The following is a 13,064-nucleotide window of genomic DNA, read 5'->3' as shown; positions in this document are numbered from 1 at the left end:
TGAAGCGTTTAAAGACTTTAAAAATGAAGCAAAAAATCAACTTAGTTGTAAAATTAAGTATGTTCGAAGTGATAGGGGTGGTGAATATGTAGCCACGTTTGCATAATTATGTCATGCAAGTGGTATAATTCACCAAACTACGGCTCCTTATTCTCCCTAGTTGAATGGCATTGCTGAACCAAAAAATCGAACACTAAAAGAGATGATGAATGCTCTTTTGATTAATTCAGGGTTACCCCAGAACATGTGGGGGGATGTTGTGTTAACAACAAATTATATCCTGAATAAAATTACACTTGAAGGTAGGGATGTGACTCCTTACGAGTTGTGGAAAGGAAAGAAACCATCGTATTCCTAACTTAAAGCCTGGGGATGTTTAGCGAAGGTGGAAGTGCCTCTTCCAAAACAAGTTACAATTGGCCTCAAAACTGTCGATTGTATCTTTATTGGATATGCACTCAATAGCTACGCCTATCGTTTCTTGGTCCATAGGTCAACTGTGCCTGACATAGCTGAATGAACGACCATGGAATTAAGGAATGTTATATTCTTTGAGAATATTTATCCTTGTAAGAAGCAAGAGGACCGTTCTAGTGAAAGAATGGTCGATGAAGCTACTAGTTCTCATTCTCTGAAAAGGACCAGGTCTAGTCCTGAGAATGCAGAACCAAGACGTAGCAAAAGAGCCAAAGTTGCAAAGACCTTTGGTCCCGACTTTATTACTTTTATGTTGGATGATGAGCCAAAGTCACTAGTAGAAGCTCTGTCTGGCCCAGATGCGTCATTCTGGCTAGAAGCGATCAATAGTGAAATTGAATCAATCAAGAGAAATAACACATGGGTGTTAGTGGACTTGCCAGAAGGTTGTAAGCCTTTACGGTGCAAGTGGATCCTGAGAAGGAAGTATAAAGCTGATGGTACTATTGATAAGTACAAAGCTCGCTTAGTCGTGAAAGGCTTTAAGCAGAAAAAAGGTTATGACTTCTTTGATACCTATTCACCTGTTACGAGAATCACTTCTATTCGGATGCTTCTTGCGATTGCTGCATTGCACAATCTGGAGATTTATCAAATGGACGTGAAAACTGCGTTTCTGAACGGTGAATTGGAAGAAGAGATATATATGGAGCAATCTGAAGGGTTTGCTGTACCTAGACAAGAAAGGAAAGTACGCAAACTAGTGAGGTCTCTGTACGGATTAAAGCAAGCGGCATTGCAATGGCACTTGAAGTTTGGCAAAGTGATGTTGTCAAATGGATTCACTATCAATGAGTGTGATAAGTGTGTTTACATTAAAAACACAAATAATGGGTTTGTTATTGTGTGTCTCTATGTAGACGATATGTTGATTATGGGCAGTAATAGTCGCATTATCAACGAGACAAAAAATCTGTTGAAAAGAAATTTTGACATGAAAGATATGAGTCTAGCTGATGTGATTCTTGAAATCAAGATTGTAAGAGATCACGAGGAAATTACTTTGACATAGTCTCATTACGCTGAGAAAGTGCTCAAGAAGTTCCGCTCATTTGAATGTGAGCCAGCTAAGACTCCATTGGACCCAATCACACGGGTGAGCCTATTGCTCAAGAAGAATATGCAAGGATCATAGAGAGTTTGATGTTTATCACAAGCTGCACCCGACCTGATCTTGCATGTCAAGTGAACAAGCTGAGCTGATTTACGAGCAATCCACACAATGAACATTGGAAAGCTCTTTGTATGGTTTTGAGATACTTAAAGTATACTCTCAACTTTGGTCTGCATTACACCAGATATCCCCAAGTACTTGAAGGATACTGTGACACAAATTGGATTTCTGATTCGAAAGACTCATTTTCAACGAGTGGATATGTGTTCACTGTGAGGGGGTTGTCTCGTGGAAGTCAACGAAACAGACTTGTATAGCTCGATCCATAATGGAATATGAATTTATCGCTTTAGATAAAGCAGGGGAAGAAGTCGAGTGGCTTAGAAACTTTCTAGACAACATTCCATGTTGGAAGAAGTCAGTGCCCACTGTGGTGATACACTGTGATAGCCAAACGGCTATAGTAAGATCACATAATAGTTTGTATAACGGAAAGTCTCGACATGTACGTCAAAGGCACAATACCGTGAGGCAATTGATCACGAGTGGTGTTATCTCAGTTGACTATGTAAAGTCAAAAGATAACTTAGCAGATCCATTAACCAAAGGGTTATGTCGTGATCAAATGCTTAAGCTGCTAGAAGGAATGGGGCTGAAAAACCACATCTAAAAGATGATTATAGTGGTAACCCAACCATACGATTAGAGATCCCATGGGTTTGGTTCAATGGAAAGGCGAAGCTATTTGAATCTAGTCGTAACACTCAAAAGATTTTACTCTTAGTCCATTCCTTAGAAAGCATTGAGTGTTGTAACTTGCACGTGGTAAGAGGTTAAGTCTTTGACTTTTAATGATTCTTGGAAACCTCTAAGAGGTAGAATATAGCAGGATACTCGAAAAAGAATCACCTATGTAAGTGAGAAGTGAAGGCCGCTTCAAAATGTGTAAAATCACTTATGAATCCAAAGTAGTGTTCCATGGCCAGAAAAAAACACAAACGTGAGAACTGATGAGTTTGTAAATAATATTGTGTCAATATCATTGTCTCAGTATACACCAAGGATGAATGGTTCAAGTCATCACATCCACTAGGCCGCCGGTATGCCAAATCATATTGACTATGGAAGGCTCAAAGCCCCAAGCTACCATTTCAAATGCAATATTATTTCTTTAGAATTGAGGCTAGTGTCTGCATACTTGCATGTGCATTCCTCCGATGGAGGTGTGACTAAGATGTTGGTTTGAGCTTGTTAAGCTATAACCAATGTGGGGGATTGTTTGAGTGATCAAATTGGAAACTACTTGGAATAAGTAAAGTCCAAAATGATCACTTAAAGGATCAAGTTGGTGATCAAATTGGAAGCTACTTGAAAGAGGTAAAATCCAAAATGATCACTAAAGTCTTAAGGATCAATTTGGAAGCTACTTGGAACAAGCAAAATCCAAAATGATCACTATAATATCATTTTGGATAAAAACTTGTTAGAAGAAAATTCCAAAATGATCACCACTCCATCATTTCCTAAGCCTATATATGTGTGGCGGTTGAAGGAGAACTTCATAACACCAACATCACAACATCTCCATTTCCTCTCTAAACTAGTTCTCTCATTCTCATATAGCAACTGTATGAGCATCATCTCCTCATTTTCTCGAAACTCCGAAAGTTCGTCGGTGCCTAGTGAGTCTGAGGTGCTTCTACTCACTAGGACGAAGTCGTTTTATCTTTGGGGACACTACGTCAATCCGTGAGCACTAGCCGGGGCGTAATTTGTCTTGCGGAAAGAGGACTTTCCTCGACCCGACGTATAGTTAGTACGGTTATTTTCTATTTTTATTGTAATTTCCATTTCGCTTGTATTTGTATTGCTCTTCAATTGTAATAGTTAGAGTGCTGCCTGCAAAGGCTCAAGAATTTTCCCAATTTTATCCAACAATAAATGTGGAAAATAAAGAAATTGTTGGGCCCCAATTTGACAACGGCATTGTCCGATGTGAATATGAATTCCAGCGGATAATTGCCGCTACAAATTATGCGTTGTGACTATTCTTCTGCACGCCGCCGTTGTGCGATTGGGAGATTCTCGAACTCCTCCGCAGTAGCAACTTTTTTCTTTTTCCATGGTTTTTTTTTCTTTTCGATTTTTTCATTTCATATTCAAATTAACGTGTATGTATTTTTATTAATTATTATATTAGATAATTGTCGCTAGAATCACTAAGTTTTATAAAATATCTGAGTTATAAAGTATTACTCCCTCCGTCCCTCTGCAGTAGAGATGTTTCATTTTCAGCACTTGTTTGGATAGGCAAGGAATCGGAATTGAAGATGAAACTTTTCCTTCACCGTAGCGAAAATGGTTGTGTAAATTTGGAGCTAGGGCTTGAGTTGTTAAAGAGTGAGATTTGAGGAAGTTGTTGCTGTTGCTTAACATCATTTTTGCAAGAATTCAAAGTATTGGTGGTGTTTCTGAGCTCTTTAATTATATACAAGTTGAGCACATATTGATAAGAAGAAGAAAGAAGAAAAAATATGTAATTACTCGTGGCATAAATTAGTTATGCTGAATTTATATTAAATTGGAAATGATAACCTTAATTTAATTTTATCGTGAATTCATCTAAAACTAGTCTTAATTCAAAGCATCAACTTCCAAAACTCAATCACATATGAATATAGTTAATATTTTCATTATTCTAAACACACATTCACAATTATCCATCTCATAGGATTTCAATTATGTGAAATATTTGAAAAAGGGAGAGGTTTTATCCCAAGGCGCTGGCTGAAAACATGTGAAAATCGACTTGGGTCATCTGCTTGCAAGATATTTGCTTGGATAATTTGTCTTCATTGAAGAAGAAGAGTAAAAGTTGATTTCTTGGATATATAATTTCTTTTGAACATTTCATATTGAAAATTATGTGACCCAAACTTAGCCGCCCCGGCCACATTTTCTAGTTAAATAACAAACGTAAAGTTATAAAAGAATACCATATTTTTGATCAAATTTTATCATTTTCTTAAAATTTGAACTATATTTTCTAGAATTTGATATTTCTAAATCTAGATAATTACAATCTTTCAGTTATCGTAGTTGGATACTATTTTCACCTACTAATAATGAAAGGATCAAATAACGGTAGTGGTTTGATTCTTCTTATGTATCAAAACATAAATCATATGTTGTAATTAAAGTGTAATTGAAGATGAAAAACGAATTGAGAAACAAGAAAGCTCTTATTGATGTTCTACTGAAACGAGAGGATACAATCTGAGCTAAAACTAAAACTCAACAAACTCTAAACAGACTTTATATATTCACTTCAAACCCAATGGTTAGAAAATGAATCGACGGCCCAGATTAAAGATCTTAAACTCGATCCAATCTAACGGCTACTGAACACACTCAAACTAATGAGTCTAACTTCAGCTTCAACACAACTGATCCATCAATTCCTACGTGACTCGATCCCTCAGTCCACGAAAAATACTCCCAATTGTGAATGATACAAGTTTTAATTTCGTATCACAATTGCTGTAGTTATACTTTGGTTTGTTTGTTTATATATTTTAGTTTGTTATATTTTTATGTTCTTATAATTTTACAATAACAAATAATTTAAAACAAATAATAATTATTACTCCCTCCGTCCCCAAAGAATATAGACTTTGGGTTCAGCACAAGTTTTAATACAAATTTGTTAAAGTAAGAGAGATGTAGAGAGAAAAAGTAAATAAAGTATTGTTAGTGGAGAATGTGTCTCACCTTATTAGAGAGAAAAAGTGTTTCCAAAATTGGAAAGTGCATATTCTTGTGGGACGGAAAAAAAAGGAAAGAGTGCATATTCTTGTGGGACGGATAGAGTACTACTTAAAAATAATAGGTATATAAAGATATACTCCCCCCGTCCCACAATAAGAGTCTTGTTTTGCCATTTTGGTTCGTATCACAATAAAAGTTCTATTTCACTTTTACTATTAATGGTAAGTAGGTTCCACATTCCACCAACTTATTTCATTCACATTTTATTATAAAACTAATATATATAAGTGAGACTAGTATTCCACTAACTTATTCAACTCACTTTTATTTACATTTCTTAAAACTCGTACCATAACTAAATATGACTCCTATTATGAGAGGAAGGAGTATATAATAGTGTGGTTGGGTGGTCAAATCACTAAAAACAAATACTGCTTCATAATTGAGTTGCATGAATATTGTTGACATAAAAAAATAGAAAATAATTAAATATTAGAAAATGGATAATTAGGTTGAGTTGGATTGAACTTGATTAAACTTGGTTGAACAATCTTGCATTATTGAATGGGCAAGAAATGCACATTAACATGACTTCTAAATGGAGATGCTATTTGGCACACCCTTCCCAGTAACACCAGGCCCAGAATACGGCTTCAAAAGCTCATACGGCACCACACCCGCTCCAGACCTATTCTTCAAACTCAAATCCGCATTTCTAGCATCAATGATCCCTTCAATCTCCATCAACTTCCCATGAAATCGCTCAAACGCTGCTTTTATCACTTTATTATCTTCCCAGTAAGGCTCAATTTTTTCCCCGATGTACTCTTCATCGGGAGAATGATTCGAAAGCACATCCAAAATCGTCAAAATCACCGTCGCCTGAAGCTGCGATGGGAAGCACTCCAGCAGAAACGCCTCCGGCCTTTCTAGAAACTTCTTCTTTCCTTCCGGGCTCGGGTCTTCGATCGGCATCGGCACACGGGCGGTGGTGGGCCGGTTCGGGAAGTATGCCCCGTAGTCGAACTGCCCGAAGTTCACGGCCGCGTGGTGGCCAGAAGCCGTCCATATGATGGTTGTCAGGATCCCGATAAGGTCGTCCGGGGTTTTGAGCTCCGGCCACCACGGCTCGTCCTTTTTGTCGCCGTGCCCTACCGTTTTTATCTCCGTCCACCACGCTTGTAGCTCGGTGTCGGACTGTATGAGGCTGGCGTCGGTATAGTAGTGTGGGACGTAGTCGGAAACCCACTCCTTGATGGCGTCCCATATAAGCAAACCGTCGTTCGCGTAAGGGTAATCCTCGATCACCAGCTTCAAGCCGTGGGGTGCGCTTGGATCCTCCACGGCCAGGCCTCTGTAAAAAAACACATTGTTTTGTACACAGATGAGATAATTGACAAAAATCGACTATTTGTGATTTAAATGTTATTATCCCAAGTTATAATTAATTACCGGTTAATCAAATCTGCCGGTAGCGCTTGTAAGTCAAATTGCCATAGAAGGTCGTAAGCAGCTGAGCTCAGCTCGATGGAGTACTTTCCAGGTGAGAAAGCAGACTCGATGATCCCATTGGCGTTTATGAGTGCCTGACGAGCCAATGCATTGATCTCCATCGTGTATCGTAGATGGGGATGCAACAATCGATAAATCGGGTGCATCGCACTTAGTTGCCTGTGTGTCGCAATGATGTATGGTTCGACGCAACAATGTGTTCTTAGCCTGGAACAAAAAAAATATCTCACATCAGTGTAAAGTAAAGAGATAACTATAACCACTATACATGATTTATGGGCTGAAATTTTAACTCATTTAATTTGTAATTACTTATCTATCTTAGAATTATATGACCAAAAATGACCTAAATTTTGTATTCTTCTGATGTTTTGTTTATTTATTTTCCCTACCAAACTGCCTCTTAGAATTTAGAATAAGTGTGAAGTGATATACCAATGACTGATCAACTGATGATAACCAGAGTCGTGAGCGAGGACATGGGATTTAGCCAGTCTCCACAACCAGATGCCTGTAGGCTCCCAACTTGGAACGAATACTCTATTCCAATGGGGCTTGTCGCCCATCTTTGGTCGGGTCAGCTCGATCGCTAAGGGCCTTAAAGTGCCCGATGGCATCAAGAAGAACAACGTCCTCGACCCATAAAGGGTAGTCCCCTTGAGCTCTCTCACTCTTTCCACATACGGCAAAAGCAAATCATGGTAATCTAGGACGAAAAGCTTCTTGTCTTTGATTGCATCCTCAAGTGTACAAAATCCTCGAATTTCTTGTTCCACCATTTCCTTGCAGATTTCTGACTCCTCCGGTCCATACACTTCTGGATCAAGATTACTCTTCAATGGCCATTCTGTGACCAACTGTATGGCACATGGATTGATTCCTGCTAGAGTTTGTCGAGCGAATTCTGCATCCCTAAACCACGCAAGCCTGTCTCCTGCATCAACAATATAATATTAGGATCATCGACTGCACATTAGTTTATCAATCATATTAATGCATAATAAAGAAATGTACATACTGTCAACGAACTCAGGAGTCTCAAAGCGCAAGACGCTATTGCCAACATCAGAGATTGATCTGACAAGCCTAGGTATGATATTTCCTAGGAATCCGGTGGTCGGAATATCAGGGAGATGGACCCCTTCGTTAAACAAACCGTCTATGGCTGAAAAAAATGGAAACCCTTGGTCAGGGTCGGTGGCATATGTCCTGAGCGATGGTATCAGCGCATGAACCACTGAGTAGACCGTCTTTGCTTGGAATGTTGCTTGCTTTATTTGCGAAAAGGCCTCGTCTCGTGGAACATACACTTCGTCCGTCCTAGACTCCGATAATGGATCTATCATGTATAAAATAATTGAGTATGTTAGTAATTTTTATTCATTGGAGCAGACTAACCAAACCCTAGCGATATTTCAGTTTCTTTCCAAAATCAATTGGTGATAGGAAAAATGACTTGACTGAGCTAGGTATCTTAGGTAATGGAGATGATGTACCTACCTGCTTTAGTTCTTGGGAGGCCAGTTCTGCAGCGGCGAGGATAGGGATGTTCGGGCCCACCCAGAACAGGGCGAGCCAACTCACTGTCAGCGTCTGGGTCGCCAAGGTCGTTGTAGACGTCGTAATCGTAGATCCTGTCAGAGGCCTTGCGCTCTCCTTCGCCATCTCCTCGTTGAGCTACCAGATCTTTCTCCCTCAATCTTCTTAGCCCACTCGGAGTTTCGGATGGCAAGTATGACTGCATACATACATGCAAATTAATTAGTACTATCATTTAGTAAAGTTTATCAGGGGACACCAATCAAAAGTTACCGAGTTAGAAAAAAAGACTCTCTTCTCGGGACTCTCGAATTGGGAATGAATCCAAGAATCACAGTGGATATTGATAGGCCCAGAGGGGAATCCATCTAATGCAACGTTCTTTACAAACATTTCTTGACGATGTTCATTCTCAAGTTTAACAGCACCGATCTCTCCAAAATCATCTGGAATTTCGAAATTGGACTCGTAGTAGATCTCATTCTCATGTTCCCCACTTTTACGTGCAAAAGATTGTAGTGTGGGCTTCTCTTCTCCAGTTTCTGTGAAATCAAAGTAAAATAAAGGAATTACTATTTGATAAAAGTGACAAGGCACGTGGGCAAAGAAACTATGTAAAATTAATTATATTTGTTAATACTATGCATTATAATTTATTCTAGTACGTATATATTAAAATACGTTATTTTGTTTGCTATTGTAATACATGATTTTGTCCGCATATTGTATTCATTACACCTTTATCACCAAAATAATGAAGACGCCAATTTCAAAATTATTTTGCATAAAAAGAATATACCGACATAAAAAAGGCAGTAGTTTTGAATAGATTTTGTATACTGTATGCATTACAGCACCCAATATAGTCGATTAATAGATGCAAACTGTTTTCCACAGTTTTCCTTATTTATTTTAAATTTTCCTTGACCAGGCTGGTTAATAATAGGGAATATTTCATTTCATTTTATATTGTTTGGAATCATTTCATTATTGTTATTGTATTAGTATTATCCTTTTGCAATCTCCCAAAAAAAAATGCAACCACGCACTTAAATGGTGGTTTTCCTCATTTACGTCCAAATTATTGTGGAATTTTACGTTGATTTGATTGGTCGCTGCCCCACCAAAATTTCAAAATTGAAAAAAAAAAAGTTGGATCCGTGTGAAATACAAGTTACCCCTAAGATTGAGTTCTATACGCTGCCTAAAGTATAAATCGAATAGGCTTTATTTCTAGCGTTTAAACATAATCTGGCTCAAACCCGAGAGTTTTAACCTTTGACATTAACCAATCTACTATTAGACCAACCCACGAGCATATATTCTCCCATTGAATAGGTACATGGTGGTGTCAATGGATATATGATCGTATGTGGTAAAATTGTATATAAGTGAAAAAATAGTACTACATGTATTAATTAAGATAGATTTGGATCTAAAGATAAAATCCATCGTTATATTAGAATTCACAAAGATATACTAGTACTATCTTTTTAATATAAAATCATTATCAAGAAAATGCATGACTGTGTATGTACTAAATACATTATTCTATATGCTATTACTACACAAATTGAAGATGTTATGTTGGATAATTTTGAAATCTTTGTCAAAATTTAGGACGCAATTAGGAAACCTTTCTCAGTTATATATTACTACTACTATTTTGTTTTTCTAGAACGTTTAAATTTGTATCAGTAAATTTTAATTAAAATATCAAGAATGAGGACTTTTTTTGAAACATAAGTGATATGCACAGAGATTTTTTTGACATTGTTTTGTCTATAAATATGTATTTATCACATATAATAATCAAGACTCTAAATTAGAGCACCTACTACTATATTCGACTTAGATCCATTATTTAGTCTGTGTATCCTATTTCTTCACTGACCTAATTTTGTTTTATTAATGAATCATATTCCTAGTATTATCCTTTTGCAATCTCCAAGAGAGCAAATGCAACCACCAATTTTAGTGGTACTCTTTTTTTTCCGTATTTACGCATAGGCTGATTTGATTGGTCGTTGCGCGTTGCCCTCTGTAGATTATATTTGGTTAGTGACAAATTCTTTAATTTTTTAATGAAACATTAGTAAAAAAAACCCTAATACCTACTCTTAGAAATGCTTTATAATATAAACATATGATATAGGAGTAGTAATTTAAAATTAGACATACTCTCATCGAGCTCTGCTGCAACGAGCTCGACTTGCAGGGTTCGGCCGAGCAAGTCGGTTAGCCCGTCGAGCCCCTGGCTGATGCCGAGGTGGCTGAGGGGGCCGCCTACGGTCTCGATCACGGTGATGACCACCTTAACGGAAGTTGATTTCTTAACTTGGGTTAGCAAGCTGGCTTTTACGCCGGTGGAAGCGCGACGTAGCCGGAGATTCGTTGGTTTAGAGCGACGGGGGATGGGAATGGAAGATGAAACATTTCCATCACCGGAGCGAAATTGGTTGTGTAATTTTGGAGGTAGGGTGTGAGTTGTTAAACAATGGGATTTGAGGAAATTGTTGGTTTTGCTTAGCATCATTTTGGGAGGGAATTTGTAGATACAAGAAGGAATTTGAGTGGTGATGGTCTGTTTCTGAGCTAGGCTTCTTGAATTCTTTATATAGAAGTTGAACACAGAGAGATAACCCGAGAAACAAGAAGAAGATGATGGTGAAGAAAAACATGTCATTACACGTGGCATAAAATTGAATCATGATGTTAATGATTCTTAGATAATAATCCCTCCGTCTCATCGAAGATAATTCACATTTTTTTTTATTTGTCTCAACCAAGATGACTCATTATTAAATATGAAAACACATTTATCTTTACATTATTTCATTTCTCTTACTTTACTATTTTCACTTAACACACAAAATAAAGGTATATAAAATCTCGTGCCATCCAACAAAGGGGTCTTCTTCCTTGTAACGGAAGGAGTACATTGTAAGGTGTTATGTCTACCGTCAAAATTGTAAAGTAAAAAGAGACTAACTAAAATACGAGTCACGTCTTCTATCACTAGTTAGTCTCCATTTAACATATTAGTACACTTTGATGAACATTATGGCCGTACTTTATTAGCCACCGTAAAATTGACATACACTAAAAAAGAATGGATAGCTAAGGATATTTTTTTATTCAATTAAGGACGCTAATTGATGTTTCTAAATATACCATCTACGATTCTGAAAAACGTCACAATTTCTAATGTCTCAACTAAAATCAAGGGACACAAATGAGAGCGTTCCACGAAAAAAAAGGAAGATTAAGAGTGTAGTGGACAGTTATATCCTCAACTTAAGAACGTTTCTCTTTGCGTCTTAAATTACTCATTAATGTAGAGTAGGAGTTTTTTTTTTGTTTAAATGACAATTCACAACTAAGATTAGTCTTGTATAATTTACAGCAAGCAACTTCTAAACTCTAATTATCATGAATAACATATATATTTATTTAATACTTTAATTTTTTTGATTATTCTCAACCTCACATTCACATGTTCTCATGGGGTAAGTACTGTGTACATGTGGAAACAAATACAAAGGTGAAATGTTTTGCCAAACATGTGAAAATCGATTTTGAGTCCCGATCATCCTTGCTAGATATTTATTTGGATCATTTGTCTCCTTTCAAGAAGACAAAAAAAAAAGTTTTTGATTGGATATATAATCTCTTTTAAACGATTTCATATTGAAATTAATGTGACCCAAACTTAGCCGTCCCCGGACCCCATTTTCAAGTTCGATAGCAAATAAGATAATACTAATATATTCTAGATCCAATTTGATCATTTTTACAAATTTAGATTATATTTCAATATTTTTATATTTTCATATCCAATCATTCCAACCTTTCGATTGTCGTGAATTGGATTTTTTTCACCTACCAACAATGAAATGGTCAAATATGGTAGGGTTTGTTTTCATCTTAAAATAATAAAACTAATGATATAGTATGACCTTTTAATTAAGATAGATTGAGAAAATGGCTTTTAATATGATTAGCTCTTTTAAGAAATTAATGACTACCATATATATAGTTGATTAATACAGAGTAATTACTAATTAGTCCAATTATTAGGATTGTTCTATATAGATCCATGGTATATATTGTGGTCTTATTTATTGATAGGTGACTATCTTTATGAAATAATAATAGTAATGGCCAAATAATGGAGGACTAATGATATTATAACATGTGGCACGATAGAGAATATTGTTGTTATATATCCGATATGGAGCCATTTTTGTGTGAAGAAAAGTGATAATGTAAAGTAAAAAAAATACAATTGGGTATGGTCTGAGTCTCTCTTCACCACACATTGTTAGTAGATTTTATGAACCACTGGCAACAACCAAATCTATGATTGAGACTGGAAAAAACTGAAATCGCTTGAAGTGAATAAATAAACCCCCAATTAGATGGGATTGGACTAGGGCAGGAAAATAGACCGAAATACTGCACTTATCGTACCGAAAAAATACTGAAAATATCGAATTTTCAATATACCGTACCTTCGGTACGGTATGACGACAATTTTATGTACGGTAAATATATGCATTTTGTATATACCGCGGTATACCGCGTTATACCGCAATTGCGGTATATACCGTACCGCAATGCGGTATATACCGGAAATCACGGTATACTGGGG

At 36.8% G+C, this 13,064-nt stretch overlaps 1 protein-coding gene across 1 annotated transcript; it reads right to left on the bottom strand.

The window, feature by feature from the left end:
* Window positions 1-5,849: 5,849 nt before the first annotated feature.
* Window positions 5,850-11,111, bottom strand: LOC121792664 (linoleate 13S-lipoxygenase 2-1, chloroplastic-like). The gene is made up of 7 exons (XM_042190697.1): window positions 10,592-11,111; window positions 8,684-8,952; window positions 8,372-8,609; window positions 7,890-8,210; window positions 7,307-7,805; window positions 6,812-7,078; window positions 5,850-6,713 (listed from the first exon to the last, which is right to left on the bottom strand). The coding sequence occupies exons 1-7, from the start codon at window positions 11,106-11,108 to the stop codon at window positions 5,954-5,956; spliced, it is 2,871 nt and encodes a 956-aa protein (XP_042046631.1). The 5' UTR covers window positions 11,109-11,111; the 3' UTR covers window positions 5,850-5,953.
* Between the last annotated feature and the right edge of the window lie 1,953 nt (window positions 11,112-13,064).

The sequence above is a fragment of the Salvia splendens genome, chromosome 2, assembly GCF_004379255.2.
Source record: "Salvia splendens isolate huo1 chromosome 2, SspV2, whole genome shotgun sequence".
NCBI classification, from domain to species: domain Eukaryota; kingdom Viridiplantae; phylum Streptophyta; class Magnoliopsida; order Lamiales; family Lamiaceae; genus Salvia; species Salvia splendens.
The sequence above is the reverse complement of the archived record's forward strand: the minus strand, read 5'-3'. Positions and strand labels throughout refer to the sequence as shown.

What these genes read in the sequence shown, in the direction of transcription:
- LOC121792664 (XM_042190697.1), bottom strand. Translation starts at nt 11,108, where the DNA reads ATGCCACGTGTAATGACATGTTTTTCTTCACCATCATCTTCTTCTTGT. An exon ending in CCTCCCAAGAACTAAAGCAG is followed by an intron (nt 8,211 to 8,371) that starts GTAGGTACATCA and finishes TATACATGATAG; the next exon opens with ATCCATTATCGGAGTCTAGG. An exon ending in GACTCCTGAGTTCGTTGACA is followed by an intron (nt 7,806 to 7,889) that starts GTATGTACATTT and finishes TTGTTGATGCAG; the next exon opens with GAGACAGGCTTGCGTGGTTT.